The 15,286-nt window shown below is 53.1% G+C and overlaps 2 protein-coding genes across 8 annotated transcripts in view; one reads left to right on the top strand and one right to left on the bottom strand.

Moving 5' to 3' along the window:
- The first annotated feature begins 339 nt into the window (after positions 1–339).
- Positions 340–9,436, top strand: ZFTA (zinc finger translocation associated). 3 transcript variants are annotated; one of them, XM_084760627.1, is made up of 5 exons: positions 492–601; positions 3,100–3,594; positions 4,177–4,569; positions 4,900–5,451; positions 5,631–9,436. In XM_084760627.1, exons 2-5 carry the CDS (start codon positions 3,303–3,305, stop codon positions 6,095–6,097), a joined length of 1,704 nt encoding a protein of 567 aa, XP_084616753.1. In that variant the 5' UTR covers positions 492–601; positions 3,100–3,302; the 3' UTR covers positions 6,098–9,436. The 3 variants fall into 3 exon arrangements, with proteins under 3 accessions (XP_084616754.1, XP_084616753.1, XP_084616752.1); XM_084760626.1 differs by lacking the exon at positions 492–601 and adding an exon at positions 700–1,078; XM_084760628.1 differs by lacking the exons at positions 4,177–4,569; positions 4,900–5,451 and having other exon boundaries at positions 340–1,078.
- The window catches only part of RTN3 (reticulon 3), a 58,570-nt gene continuing 52,329 nt past the window's right edge, over positions 9,046–15,286 (bottom strand). For 4 of the 5 annotated variants that reach the window (XM_084760414.1, XM_084760415.1, XM_084760416.1 and 1 more), the window contains 3 exons: positions 14,183–14,229; positions 12,552–12,610; positions 9,046–10,932 (listed from right to left, as the gene is read on the bottom strand). In XM_084760414.1, coding sequence (XP_084616540.1) covers positions 10,887–10,932; positions 12,552–12,610; positions 14,183–14,229 — 152 coding nt within the window. In that variant the 3' untranslated portion in view covers positions 9,046–10,886. The remainder of the gene's footprint in view (positions 10,933–12,551; positions 12,611–14,182; positions 14,230–15,286) is intronic. The other variant, XM_084760418.1, reaches the window with a different exon arrangement.

Genomic DNA, 15,286 nt, shown 5'->3' with positions numbered 1-15,286 from the left:
CTGAGCGGACAGCCTCACCCGACACCTATAGGCCTGCGGGGGCAGGAGCCTGATTCACCGCCGCAGCCTCCCTCTTTCCGGCTTCTAGCCCGGGGCCACCTTCGCTTCCTAACGCCGGCTGCAGCCGCTCCCTTCCAGTCCTCTGAGCGCCCCTCTCCCGGGCTTGCGCTTTCGCGGCCGCCGCCCTCACTCGGGCCGGCTCCGGGGAAGCCTCGCCCCGCCGCCCCTCCCCGGTAGAAGCCCGAGCTGCCAGCGCTAGCCCCAGGCTCCCGCGGGAGGGGGCGCGGCAGCCCCCACGGCTCCACCCTCTCCGCGGGGCCGCGGCCATCTGGGGCCCCTGCCAGGCGCGTCCGCTCGGGGCCCGCGCCCAGCTTGTGCGGGAGGACGAGGAGGCACCTCGGGGACGGGATCCTGGCCGCCGCACCGGGCGGTCCCCTTCTAACTGGCTGCGGAGAGGCGCGCGCGGAGATTCCCCGAGGGGGCGGTGGCTGAAGCGCTTCGCAGCGGACTGGACGCGGACGCCCCTGGACACCTCGGCGACTCTTTACGAGCCAGAGCTGCAGCTGCGGACGCGGCGGAGCGGGCCAGCGAGGGCGCTGAGGTCCGTGCTCCCCGCGTCCGTAACGAGCGCCCGCTGCGGACTCGCCACCTCCCGCCTTCCCCGCGCCAGCCCCCCGCGAGCTGGCAGGAGGAAATTGCGCGCGGCCCCTTTAAATTTACCCAGGAGCCCTTAAAGGAGCCCCAGGGGCCCCAGACAGGAATCCCCACCCCGGTCCAGCCCGCGCCGCCGAGCGAGCAGTCAGCCGTCCGTGCGGCCGGCCGCCCGTGAATGCGCCCCGCGCCCGGGGGACCCGCGCACCGAGCGCCTCGCGCGCGCCGCCGCTGGCTCCGCGGCCCCGCGCCCCGCCGCCCCGGGGCCCCCGCTCCGCAGCGCAGCGCATGGAGCCCGGCGGGGACCACCGGAGCCGGAGCGGCGGCGGCAGGGGCGGCCCCGGGCCCGCAGTGGCCTCGGCACGGGGCCGACGGCTGCCGCCCGCAGCAGCTAGCGGCGGCGCGGAGCCCGAGGAGGACGACGGCGGTAAGAGCTGGGGCCGACAGCCCAGGGTGGGGGCCCCGGCATGGGGGAGGGGAGGGCTGCGGCTCCGGGCCCCTCTCGGCCGCCGAACAAAGCGGGGGACGTGCGCCGGGCGGCTGGGGGCGCCACCTGGTGGGCGCGGAGCGCGGTTGCAAGGCCCGCGGGGCGCCCCCCGCCCGTGGCGGGGTCTGCCCGCCGGGCTGGGGCGGATCCCTGCACCTTAAAGGGCCCCGCGGCGCCCGCTTCGGAGGGGCCAGCGACGTAGGGGTCGAGGCTCTGGAACTTGCGGTTCCTGTTCTTTCTCTTTACACTTCCAAGTGGTCTTTCTTTTCAAAGGCCGCCCAACCCCCTTGAGGCTTTCCCCAGAGTAGCATAGCTCGGGATTCCGCTGTTCTCGGGTGTGCCGTCCCTTTCCTGCGTGGCCTTGCTGGAGACGGGAACTCTTCCCTTCATGATTGTGCTGAGGGAAAGAAAAGCACAGCCTGCGCCCTGGGGCTCCCCTCTGTCGTCCCCCACATCGGAAAGGTCTTAAGGGATGGGTGGATGCTCCCTCCTGCTGGTGCGCTGTCGCGTTTCAGAATTTATTTTGGCCCCCATTTGTCAGCTGTGCCAGGACCCGCCGGTCCCTAGTTGGCCCTCAAAGCCAGCTGCTTTTTTTTTTTTTCCTCTTTCTTTCTGTCTCCCTACTGCAGAGTTCATTGCCTTTAGATCATTGGAGGTTCCGTCCTGAGTAAGGAGACTGTTTTCTACCCGCCGAGCTCCCCTCTCCCTAAGTACCCATCCCCTTTTGTTTTTTAAAGAATCTCAGCTCCTCCTTTTTCTTCCTTTTTTTTTCCTTCCTGCTCTTAAAGGGCCAGTCGGCTTCAGACTTACGTGACTTCGGCACTGGAAGGATGCTTAGTAGGATGCTAGCTATCCAGTCAGTGCCTTCGCAGACAGACAAAGGCGCTTAGGCCTAGAGAGCGGACGTGACCTACCAAAGGTCACAGAGCAAGTCACCAGTGAAGCCAGATCTTGGATCTAGTGGTTTGTTTGTTTGTTTCTATAGCTCTACTTTTAAAAAAATATGAAAAGAAAAGAAAACTCCACACAGGGATAAGAACCCTCTGTGATTCTGTCTTTTATTTGTCTGACCCGAGGATTCTGTAGTGAGAGAACCAGAACCCGCGAAGCTGCAGGTTTAGTCTTTGCGGCCAGACGACCATTTTCTAAATAAAAAACGGTCAGCAAGCCCTGGAGGGTGTCTCTTTGGCCAAGTGAAAGAACACTATTGGGTTGGTGGACCCCAGACGTTCTCTTCTTTCCAGTGGCTAGGCAGTAACCAAGTCCCTGCCAGCACTGATGAGATAAATGTCTAGAAAGATTTACTGTGTTTGGTGGGTGGTGGCTGCTCCCCAATCTGCAGTATGTTGACTCATCACTCTGGTGGCCCTCCTACCTTACCGTTTTGGGGTCATTGGGCCTCCCCCCCGAGATTCTGGGGAAGTTCAGGACTGAGAAACTCCTTTCTCTGGGGATGTTGACAGCTGTGTGTTAGGTGTCCCTCCAGCGGAAGACCTGACAGTGCACACCCCATCCCTAAACTGGCATTTACAGGACAGTGTATTTGAGGCATTATTGGGAAAAGGGAGATAACCTTTGATTGGGGTCCTCCTGGTGGGGCCCCCGAGTGGGTGGGTCTTGTGCACCGATCTGGCCGCAGATAGATGCCCCCTTTGTTCCTCTCTCCCTGCTGCTTGCTCCTTTCTGGCTGTCCTGGCCTTCACCTTGTTGTTAAGGTCTGCAGCGGGCTTGAACGGTACCCACGTCCTTTTGTTCTTAAGCTCTCACTGGGTCCCTGCTCTTTGTATGGGCGTTCTAACTCCCTGAGCATCCAGGTCCCGTTCATTGCTATGGCCATCCCTTCCTTGCCCTAAGCTCCCCTCCCCCCCCCCCCCCCTTTCTCACGCTTCCAAATCAAAGCTTTCGGTCCTTTCCCTGGAAATGCGGAGATTGAGAACCTGTCTCCCTTTTCCCTTCTTCAGGACAAGCTCTTCAGCTGGAAGGGGGTGCCTTGGGGTCCTGGGGAAGTACCCCCCTCCCCTCCTCCAGGGCCAGGGGACCAGCGTCTTCAGGCAGGAAATACTCAGACCATTGTGAGGCTCGGGCCTCGAGGCCGGGGAAGAGTCGAATCCCCGGCAGGGACCACCGGCGCTACTACCACGACCACTGGCGGCTGGAGTACCTGATGGACTTCATCCCGTCGCGGCACGGCATGGTGTGCATGGTGTGCGGCAGCTCCCTGGCCACCCTCAAGCTCAGCACCATCAAGAGGCACATCCGCCAGAAGCACCCCTACTCCCTCCACTGGACTCCCCGGGAGAAGGAAGTCATCAGCAACAGCTGGGATGCCCATCTCGGGCTGGGGGCCTGTGGTGAGGCTGAGAGCCTAGGGGCCCAGGGGGCTGAGGAGGAGGAGGAAGAAGATGAAGAGGAGGAGGAGGGGGCCAACCCTCAGGCTTGCCCACCCAAGGGCTCAGGTAATACAGATTATGGAGAGCCAGGGGCTTGAGTGTAATGCAGTTTAGAGAGGGGCAACTTTTTTTTTTTTTAAAGCAAGTTTCTGCTCCTTTTTTTGGGTGGAGTCCTTACTGTTGAGTGAGAGGGAGAGTGGTGTGGGTGTATTTCCATCACCCATGAGGCCTGGATGGTGTAGTAAAAGGAGCAAGAAGTGGGAGAAGGGGAAGGTTGAGGGGCTATGAGTTGGTGAGGAAAGTGGGGTGTGGTGTTGGAACAGGAAAGCTCAGAGAAGGGGCTAACATCTGGGTTTAGAGGGGCTGGGTGAGACTCTGAGGAAGTAATCCTACTACCGGGAAAGTGGAGGCAGGGGCATCAATACCTACATAAGCTTTGCCTGTGGAGGGAGTTTGAAACCAGTCTAGGCAGTATGAGTTTCTGACTAAAAAACAAAACAAGATGTGAGAGGAGAGGAAAAGACGGGCAAAGATCAGCTGTGGCACCTGAGCCGGATGAGTGAGAGAGGCTGTGTGTGGAGCGCCTGGTTGTGGTGGGGGACTCCCCGGAGGGCCACAGACTCAGTTCCTTCCCTCCAACCCTTTCAGGCAAAGCCCCAGCTGGTGGGGGCTGCCGGCGCCAGCGGCGAGGGGTCCGAGGGGGCCCAGTGGCACCTCGCCGCCGCCGCCTCCTCGCAGCCTCCCGAAGGGCTGGGGGCAGCAGGGGGCTGGGGGCCCGGCGCCTGGAGCGGAGGCTGAAGGAGTCCCTGCAGAACTGGTTCCGGGCCGAGTGCCTCATGGACTACGACCCACGGGGGAATCGGCTGGTGTGCATGGCCTGCGGCCGGGCACTGCCCAGCCTGCACTTGGACGACATCCGTGCTCACGTGCTGGAGGTGCACCCCAGCTCCCTAGGGCTCAGTGGCCCCCAGCGCAGTGCCCTGCTGCAGGCCTGGGGTGACCAGCCTGAAGCTCTGTCCGAGCGCACCCAGCCCTCACCAGGTGCGAGGCTGTTCCAGGGCTGAGATCCCTTCACTATTAGCGCGGCAGCATGGGAGCTGAACCAAAATCGGGAGGCAGGGCCTTTGGTTGAAGGCGGCAGGCCTATTTTCCCTTTACACACAGACACACAACTCCCCCTCCCTCCCTCCCTCCCTCCCTCCCTCCCTCTCTCTCCCTCTCTCTCTCTCTCTCTCTCTCTCTTTCTCTCTCTCTCTCTGGATGGGGCCGGCTAGCTTGGGGCTGGGGTGAGGAGCAAGGCTGGAACCCTCTTGTGTGGGTGAGGGCAACCCAGCCAGCAGGCTGAGCCCTTCTTCACCCCTTCCCCAACAGACGATGACCTCGTCCCCCAGGACCTGACCAGAAAGAGCCGGGACTCCGCCCCCGCTGCTGGAGCCCCCTCCTCTCAGGATCTCAGCCCCCCAGACGTAAAGGAAGAGGCTGGCTGGGCGCCTGAGAGGCCCGGGCCGGCAGAGCAGGAGGAGGAGGGCGAGGGCGAGGGGGAGAGGGCGGGCATCCCGGGCCGGCCGAGGAGGGGCCGAGACCATCGCCGCCACTACCAGGAGCGCTGGCGGCTGGAGTACCTCATGGAGCTGGACGGCTGCCGGCGCGGCCTGGTGTGCATGGTGTGCGGGGGCGCACTGGCCTCGCTCAAGATGAGCACCATCAAGCGACACATCCGCCAGCGCCACCCGGGCTCCCACAGCCTCAGCGGGCCAGTCAAGGCCCTCATCGCCCAGGAGTGGAGCGAGAAGGCCGCCCACCTGCTGGCCCTGGGGCTGCCCAGCCCAGAGTCCCCCAGCGGCCCTGTCGCCCCCAGCACAGCCTCAGCCTCTGAGGAGGGGGGAGGGGCAGAGGAGGCGGAGCCAGAGGAGGAGTGGTGGGGTGAGCCTGTGGAGGGCCAAAGCAGCTGGCGAGGGAGAGGGCAGGGCTCGGAGGGAAGGGTGGTGAGAGTGGAAGGCTGTAGGGAGAGATGGGAGGATGGGGCAGGAAGATCAATGGAGAGCAGGGACTGGGCCTGATTTCTGCCACTTGTTCCAAGGCAGCCCTTTGTTCCTCTGCAGGCGACGCGCCGCAGTCCCCTGGAGCATCTTCGGAGCGGCCCGCCGAGGAAGAGGAGGATGAAGATGACAGCCAGGAGCCCGGGGGGCTAGCCTTCCCACCGCTGCCACTGCCGCCGCCGCCACCACCTCCCCCACCGCCGCCGCCACGCAGCCGGGAGCAGCGGCGCAACTACCAGCCGCGCTGGCGGGGCGAGTACTTGATGGACTACGACGGCAGCCGGCGCGGCCTGGTGTGCATGGTGTGTGGGGGCGCGCTGGCCACGCTCAAGGTGAGCACCATCAAGCGACACATTCTGCAGGTGCACCCCTTCTCCATGGACTTCACCCCCGAGGAGCGCCAGACCATCCTGGAGGCCTATGAGGAGGCGGCACTGCGCTGCTACGGCCACGAGGGCTTCGGGCCACCCGCCCCGGCGCCGCGGGACGGCGGCGCGGACCTTAAACCCGGCGCAGTGTGTCGGGCATAGCACTCGCCCTGCGCTGGCCTGGCCCTTGGGCCGAAAGACCCTGATGTCAGGCGCTGGTCCCCTTAACCCCCCGCTGGCCGGGCTGGGCCGGGGTTGGGGCTGGAGTAGCGCGACACTGCTGTCCCAGCTAGTCCGTGCAGCTCCAGAGCTCACTCGCCAGGGGGCCTTGGCGCTCTTAGTGCGGTGCTTCAAGCTTCCCGAAAAGCCAAAGCGCCTCTTCACTGTTCACAGCGTATGCTCCCGGCCGCGCCCCAGGGCTCAGTGCTGCCAGGCCGGGGTGGGGGCGCTGACAGTATTAGGGCTGAAGGTGGGGAGCAGGGAAGTCAGGAAGGACGCGCTGGCCTTTCGCCCTGGCCGGGGGCCCAGTTCTTTGCGGCCTCACACGCCAGCGGGCGCGGGTGGAGCTCTTGGCTCCCAGGCTGCTGGCTGTGGGGTCCAAATTGGTATCCTTGGCCTCTCAGAGGCCCAGTCGGTGGACGGGGGCTGAGCAGGGGGCGGAGCGCTGGGGCCCAGTCCCGCTGCGCCAGCTGCCCGGGCTGGCCCAGGGGACAGAGCACCGGTCCTGGGCCACCGCCACGCCTTCGGGACCGGGGTCATAAAGGGATTAGCACTTTTTTCTTTAGGCCCTCCTACTCAGAGGGCTTGTTACCCACACAGTGAAAGCGGTGGGAACACTCGTGGTCCAGCGCCAGCCCGGGGCACTGGGCGGTTGGTCTGTGTTACTGCCCCCTCTGAAAGTGAGTTGTCCTCCGTGGACACGCCACCGATTCTCAGCTCCCAGGGCTTGGGGCGTAGCCTGGGCCTCTCTTGCTGTTACCCGAGACAGCGCCAGGCCCTGTGGTGCCAGTAGGGCCCCTCAATCTCCCAGGCAGGTCCGAGAGGGATGTGTAGATTTCATTCTCCCGTGGAGAACAGGTGGTCCGAAGATCAGGCCCTCTTTTTGCTCTTTGTATTTTATTTTGAAACTGTATTTAATGCTTTTTATATGAAGGGGAGAGGGGAACTGGCCTAATCACCCTTATGTGCAAATGTCTTATTTATTATTGCGTGTATCAGAGATAAGCTGTGAGGTGGTGGAGAAGGACAGGTGGGAGTGTGGCTGGAGGATTAGGAGGATGCTAAATATCCTCATGTGTCCCTGGCCTTTTGTCTCTAGGTTCAGTGTCTGCTCTTTCCAAAAGGAAGCCACTGCAGGCACTGTGCCCACCTTTTAAAGTCAGGGGCGGTGGTCAGGGGCTGGGACTTGGGAGGGGCCCTGGGTTGTAGGGCCAGTGCAGCCCTTGTGGTGAGAAAACAAAAGAAATCCTTTCTCACCCACCAGAGCCAGAGCTCAAGGTTCAAGTGCCTCAGGCCCAGTTCCCTAGATTTCCTGATCTGATCGAGAACTCAATTTTATACCACGGATTTTATAGCATTTTTTAATATAACTGAAGATTGTCAGTGGCAAGGGACCCTAGAGATCACAAATTGATTCCTTTCAGAGAGGGGGGCAAAATGCCTAAACCCAGAAATTCTTAGCCAGGAACAGGTCAAAAACTAGGATTTTAAAATATTTCACCTCCCAGTTCAGTGAGCTTTGCACTGGAGTGCACTGCTTCAGTCTGGCAAGTTACCAGGATTTCTTTACCTATTAGGTCTACCAAGATGTAACGTGGGCACTGCAGGCCCACAGTGCTTGTGACTCTGAGGGCAGCAGAGGACTACACTTCCTGAGGGAGGCGATGCTGGCAGCTTCCAGCAGTGCAGGCTTTTAGGTTAGAACTCCAGGTGGGGCCCACCTCCCCTGGATTCCCGCCAAGGATTCCCCAGTGGAATAAGGCTGCTTATCGGTGCTTGTGTTGAGGCCATCAGGTTTTCTGGAATGGCTGCTGGCTCAGTGAAATTCCAGTTTTGACCAGCCAGGGTTTTGGAGACAGTATTAAAATCTCGAGGACACAGATTATGGATGGTGCCAGGCCGTGCACTTACCTTTTTTGCTTTCCGTCATGCATGTATTTTAAACTGAGTGAGTATTCTCTCCCACCTCTACACCACCTTTTAGAAACAGGCAAAATTGGAGCTGCTGACTGTCACTGCCAGAGCTCACTGCTGAGATCCAGGTTAGCTGGGGCAGGTTTTGGCAGCCACCAGGCTAGCATTCTCTTAGGCACTTGCTAGAGACAGAGATCCTTGGATCCACCAGATTACAGAAAAGGGTGGGACCCGCAATACATTTTTGATAGGCTTTTCCCACAAAGCTGCAGTGCCTAGGGTGGTTGTCTGGCAAGCAGCTCTGCAGTGGTTCTGCCATGACTGGACCTATAGCCTCAAGGGTCAAGGGGTTGGTGCGACTCCTCCTCCCTTGGATTTCTGAACAGGTGAAGTTCCTTCATTGTTTTGTTAATGGTATGCTTGCTATTATGGCCCATATGTAAATGTTACTCTGGATACATATTTATATGCCATGTTACTTAGTGACACTATTCAAACATTTGTATGTGTATTTGTGAAGTTGTTTGCATCAGTCATTTAAAAAGTATTTCAGCCTAAGTTTTCCCCAAGAGGTCTGTTGAATAAAATCCTAAGAAGTCCAGCCCTTGTGAGTCATAGCTTAGTTTTGGGGAGGAATGAGTCAGATGGGTTCTGGTATCAGACCAGACGTGTCATGACCAGCACAGGTTCAGCTTTTGGCTGTTTCCGGTGGCAAGTGGGGACCCCTCTCATTCTCAGGCTGGTGAGAGGCTGAGCCACACCCGTTCATCCCAGTCACTTTTAAGGCCATCTCTTACAGGGTCTTGAACTTCATTCTAGAAACCAAATGCAGTGCAGCTTGTGCTAGTGCCGTGGGAACCCTTGCAGTCTTGGGAGTTCTTTTTGAAAGTTCCTGGAATGAGGGTAGGAGTGAGTGAAAGTCTTTTGCTCTCACTTCACCCATACTGTGTACAAAGAATAAAGTTGCAGACTGATCAGACAGTCACTGTGTTCTTTATTTATAATTAATACATCAATTTGCAGTTTTACAGGGACCAAAAGAGCTCCTTGGTGCTACTGTATTTTTATGTTGCACGTACAGACACGTACACATTTTCATTAGTAATTTTTTCACCTCTAGGCTTTTCTTTAAAAAAAAAAAAAAAAGTTTCCCACGTGGCACAAAAATCTTTCCAATTATTTTAACACAGCAGCAACAAAGAAAAGAGCAAGGTGTGGAGGCTTCCAGTGCAGAAAGGGGTCTCTTGTTGAGAGGCCCCAAAGACCACGAGTGCATTCACTTCCTGGGAGGGCAGAGGGTGGCGATGGAGAACTTTCTCAGTGGAAACCAAAAGTTCAAGATGAATAGGGGCAAAGAAACTAAGAAAATGGAGTAAGTCATCTCCCAAAAGGACTGGAGAGGCTCCATTCTTTTACAGTCAAACAATTTTGTGAACATCAAATGTCTTAAGTCCCCAGCTCTTACTTCCTCCTCACTATAGGCAGGGCTGAGAACTAAAAGAAATCTTGAAATGCTGGTTTTCAGGGTGACTGGATTCCATGGCGAAGCAAAGACACAAGGTCTCAGAGATCACTGATGCCATTGTAAGTTGTTCTGTTGTTGTCTATCGACGTCACCTGGTCTTGCCTGGCTACCCACAACCTAAAACTGGGAAACAATCTCCAAGTGAGCTCTGTGGGCCGTGGCAGGAACTATTTCATCAGTGTGTCTGAAATGGAGACCCCGCCCCAGGACAACCCTGACTCACAAGCTACTCGCCGCCAACTGAGGCCTCTGGACTACAACAGACACATGACTAGCGGCCCGGTGGGGCTTTGGTCCTCAGGCTAAAGCACTGCAAAGCACAGGTGGAAGCAGCAGGGAAGACACAGGGAAGGCTTCTCCTGTTCCTAGACCTCTTCCCCACAGACTGAGATAGGATTACAATAACTCAATGGCTGGGAGCCCACATGCAGATTATTTTTCTTTAACAAGTTTATAGCAGTGTACAGCAGTTACAGACATTTATTTCATAATAAAAGTACAACCATATTTATTAAACTTGAGGTAAAGTGGGCAGGGAAAAGAGGGAAAAGCACATTCTGGAATGATTTCTCAAACCAACACTCACACTGGTATCCCAGACCAATGGCTTGGACACTGCCCTCCCAGCTGGCAAGAACCCTTCCTTAGGGAGAGAGAGCATAGAGGGAGGGTGGCTACTGCCCTCCTGCTGAATGCCCCACCACACTTTTCCCCCCGTATTTCTCAGATGGCATCCTGGGAATAGGGAATTACCACTACCACCTGTAAGTTATTCAGAGTTGACAGTTCTTTCTCTAAGGAAGAAGAGGGCAGTACAAGTAACTATTCAGGTGTAAGGCAGGAAGATGGGTCACACAAACCCAATGGAAGGAATCCACTCCTGCCACAAACTATTTATTCATAAGTTAATCATTATTTCTGGGCAAAAATATAAATGGGAGCTGTATACAAGTCCTTGAAACTGGACAGAGGACCCTGGAGACATTTCTCACTTCTTTTCTCCTTTCATCGTAAAGGTAAAAGCTCCGCCACCACTATGGTCTGATTAATTCTATTAATTTGATTCACTCTTTATTTTTTGGATTCTAAGAGATCAGTTCTTTTTTCAGTCTAACACATCTTGTGCTTGGTACTGAGGGGAAAGGAGAGGAGGGGAGAGAACACCAAATTAAAAAGAACAACTTGGAACCAAGCTCAAGCTGACACTGAGCAAGTTCCGTCATAGTACAAGTGATGATGTTATAACTATTAAATGGCGTTTTAGTAACTGTTGCACTTCTGGCTTCCATGTGCTTATTCGGCCTTCTTTTTGGCAATTCCAGGAAGCTTTGCTTGAATCCTATTGAGGAAAGAGAAATAAAACTGGAAATATTTGTTTTTGATATACATTTTTGTTCTAGGTTCATATTTCCTCAGGGATGGGTGGAGTTACATAGGGCTCAGCCGCTTTCTGCATGGAACAAGCCTGAGGGTCCAACCACATTGCCCTACTGCAGAGCCTGACCCTGTGTCACCACAGTGATCCCTCCCTGGTCCTTCACTGGAACCCAGGAAGAATCAAAGTGCTGGGCTCTTGGTATGGCAATGCGAGAGTCCATTTCTTTCACTCTGTGAAGTGCCAAAAAGGAATGACAAGTCAGCAAGACAAAGCTACGTGAAAAGGGCATGGCGGGCTGGTTCTCAGTTCTCTGAACTCCAATGTCTGGCAAGAGGACAGCAGAGCTGCCTTTTAGTCTGGTGAAGTGGTCATCCACACTGTCAGTGATATTAAAGCTACTCTCCACAAATCTGACATCTCACAGAGGATTGCATGTCAGCTAACGCAACAGTGGGGGTGGTGAACAGCACCAGGCATCTATGCATGCCTTCAACCTGGTGTTAGTGTCAGAGTGCAAGGTAAGAAACAAAGAAGTCAGCTGAGGGTTCTGGCATCAAGACCAATCTGCGGCTATGTATGCTAAGCAATTGCTTTACCACTAAACTATACGCCTAACTCTATTTAGTGCCTTTCTGATAAAGTGAAAAGGCACTAAAATCTGAGGTATGGAAGGTACAAAGTAACAGTAGTGGCACTTTACTTCTTAAAGAACAGCTGAAGAAAACATAGAAAAACAGAGAACATTCTAATTCAGAGCTGGGTTCATCTTGCTATGAACAATTCAAAATAAAAGCAGCTCCCTGACTCACAGTACCAGATGAAGATTTCATGATACCATAGCCCTTTAAAAAGGAAAACAGGGATTTTGCCTTTTTTTTTTTTTTTTTAAGATAGGCACTCACTGTCTATCTCTGGCTTGGAAACCACTATGTAGCTCAGGCTGGCTCTTGAGCTCACAAAGATCCACCTGCTTCTGCCTCCCAAGTACTGGGATTATAAGTGTTCACCAAAATGCCAGGATTTAAGCTTTACATTATTTACTTACAAGAAAAGACAGGAAAGATTGCCTTAACTTGGATACACATGAAAATAAAATACGGCTAACTAACCAAAGATATCTGACAGCCCAAGATTTGTGTTGGTCTTTTTTCTTGAGAGCTGGAGGATGGGGCATTAAGTTCTAGGCCAGGCTGAACTGCACAGTAAGACTCTGTCTCTAAATCAAACAAACAAACCAAACCACCACAACAAAAGCCAAAGATGCTTTTTTTTTGTTTTTGTTTTTCAAGACAGGGTTTCTCTGTGTAGCCTTGGCTGTCCTGGACTCATTTTATAGACCAGGCTGGCCTGAGCCCACACAGAGATCTGCCTGCCTCTACATCCTGAGTGCTGGGATTACGGGTGTGCACCAGCATTCTAAAGATGCTTTGTAACGTAAGTAAAAACCTAACAAAACTATCTATGGTTTTATTTAAGGTAAAATTAGTTACTTTTGACAGTATATTTTATATAATATACTAAAAATTATGGGGGAGGGATACGGAAAGGAAATAGTGAACATGGTTCCTAAGTATACTTACTTTTCAACAATTGACTTGGTCTGATCTCGGGCAATCCCAACATAGTGGTCAATCTGTGTCTTTAAGAAAGAAAGGAAGGACGACTCAGTTGTACAACAAAGGGGCTAAGAACTTTCCTGAAGGCCTTTTTCATACACTTTATTTTGGCAATCGTCTCCCCTCTGAACATGCACTGTTCCCCTGTTTAGTCCAACCATTAGAAAGTCCACTATTATTCATTATTCTAGAAAATAAAAATGATGTCCAGCTTTTCAAAGACTTACAAACTTTTGTTCTCAATTTAAACAGTACTTCAAAATAAAAATTACTCATCATTTGTAGAGGTAGAACTTATGTAGTGTTTTCTTTTTTTTGTTTTTTTGTTTTTCGAGACAGGGTCTCTCTGTGTAGCCTTGGCTGGCCTGGACTCCCTTTGTAGACCAGGCTGGCCTCGAACTCACAGCGATCCACCTGCCTCTGCCTCCCTAGTGCTGGGATTAAAGGCGTGCACCACATGTAGTGTTTTCTTTAGCAACACTAAAGTACATTTTCTGAGTACCAGAAACTGCAGATTTAATCTATATTCTATACTTGTGATGTGTTATGGCTCCTGGGTATGATTAGCTCATTTAATACTAAGAAGCCAAAAATATTTCTTGTTTATATGTATGTATGTGTGTCTGTGCATACATGTATGAGTGTACATGTGTCTGTGGAGACAAAATTTTGATATAAGGGTTCTCTTCAATTGCTCTATGCGTTGTTATTAATTAACTAGTTAATTAATTTAAAGATAGGGTCTCATGTAGACTAAGCTGGCCCCCAACTTACTATGCAGACAAAGTTGAACCTGAACTTGTGATCTGACTGATTTACCTGACGTACTAGGACTACAGGAGTGTGCTACTATTTACAATTTATGTGGTGCTAGGGCTTAAACCCAGGGCCTTGTGCATACTAGGCAAGTACTTTACCAACTGAGCTACACCCCAACCCTCGACTTTATTTACTCATTTATTTATTTACTGTGGTTTCTCTGAGTAACCTTGGTTGGCTTGGACTCAATTTGTAAACCAGGCTGGCCTCTGAACTCACAGAGATCCACCTGCCTCTGCCTCCTGAGCGCTGGGATTACAGGTGTGTACCACCACACCCGGCTCTACTTTATTTTTTTAAGACAGTTCAGTCTCTTACCGAACCTAGAATTCACTGATTTGATTAGAATGGCAGGCCAACAAGGCCCAGGGATCCTCCCAGGGCTAGGACTACAAGTGTACATTGTAATATCAGACATTTTTCTGTGGGTGCTTGAGATGTGAATTTAGGTACTCATGCTTGTGTGACAAGCATTTTATCAAAGGAGCCAGCTCCCTGGGTCTCCCCAAAGGTATTCTAGTAAGACAACTAATCTAGATGTTTGCCCACAAAGCCCACAAACATCTGGTCACACTGACATTTCCTTGAAGCACAGTTTAGGTTTTAGAAGCTGGGCTCTTACTGCAGTGCATCTTTTGCCTTCCTGTTTGGAATGGATAACTCATCACCACGACATAGAACATCTACCCCAGGCCTCCAGGCTCTCTTGCTTTCCTTAAACTGAATTGAAGCCAGTCGCCATTACTCAGCATATCTGCTTCCAGACAAATGCCTACCTTATATTTTTCGTAGACAATTGGGACGCTGAAAACAAGCAGCTCAGCTGTAAGACAGAATCCAGACATGGCAAGTGCAAATGTGAGACTCAAACAGCAAACATTTCCTCATCAAGTACAGAAAACAACCAAAAAGAGACTGACTATGCGGTGCTAGGGCTCAAAACCCAGGGCCCTGTGCAAACTAGGCAAGTACTTTACCAACTAAGCTACACCCCAGCCCTCTACTTTATTTTATTTTATTTTTGTTTTTCGAGACAGGGTTTCTTTGTGTACCCTTGGCCGTCCTGGACTTACTTTGTCGACCAAGCTGGCCTTGAACTCACATTGATCTGCCTGACTCTGCCTCCCAAGTGCTGGGATTACAGACACGCGCTATCATGCCCAGCTCTACTTTATTTTTTAAGACAGTTCAGTCTCTCATTGAACCTAGAACTCACTTATTTGGTTAGAATGGTTGGCCAACAAGTGCTCTCTCAACTGAGGAGAGCCAGGAGAGAGCAGATCAGGGTAGTGTTAAAAACCCCAAACAGGCTGCTTTCTTTGTACAAACTACAAAAGTGGTATCCAAAAGCAAAGTCCCCATATTTAAACCAAAGTTAAATGTTTCTTTATTTACAATTGTTCTGAAATTTCCTTGTGAGACCATTTAATAAATTCATAGCCACAAGTGTAGGTTGCTCTAATACCTAGCCCACTCTCCAGACACCACAGACTGGCCATGTGGAAGATGTGGTCATGCCGTGTGTGCATGCTCTTGAGGCAAGCACTCTACCCCTGGGATAAGTTTTTTTGTTCCTCTGTTTGTCTTATTGAGGGTCTCATATATCCTAGAGGGGCTGAGAACTCATTATCAAGTGTGACATGACATTGAAGTCCTGGTCCTCCTGTTTCCATCTGCCTAGTACTGGGATTATAGGTGTGTGCCATCATGCCTGGCTTCCCCAGCCCTTTAAAAAAATTTTATTTATTTTATTTTTTAGTTTTTAGTTTTTTGAGACAGGGTTTCTCTGTGCAGCCCTGGCTGTCCTGGACTCACTTTGTAGACCAGGCTGGCCTTGAACTCACAGAGATCTACCTGCCTCTGCCTCCCCAGTGCTGGGA

Source organism: Acomys minous (genome assembly GCF_964271855.1).
Source record: "Acomys minous genome assembly, chromosome: 2".
NCBI classification, from domain to species: Eukaryota; Metazoa; Chordata; class Mammalia; order Rodentia; family Muridae; genus Acomys; species Acomys minous.
Note: the sequence above shows the minus strand (reverse complement) of the source record. Positions and strands in the feature narration are given on the sequence as shown.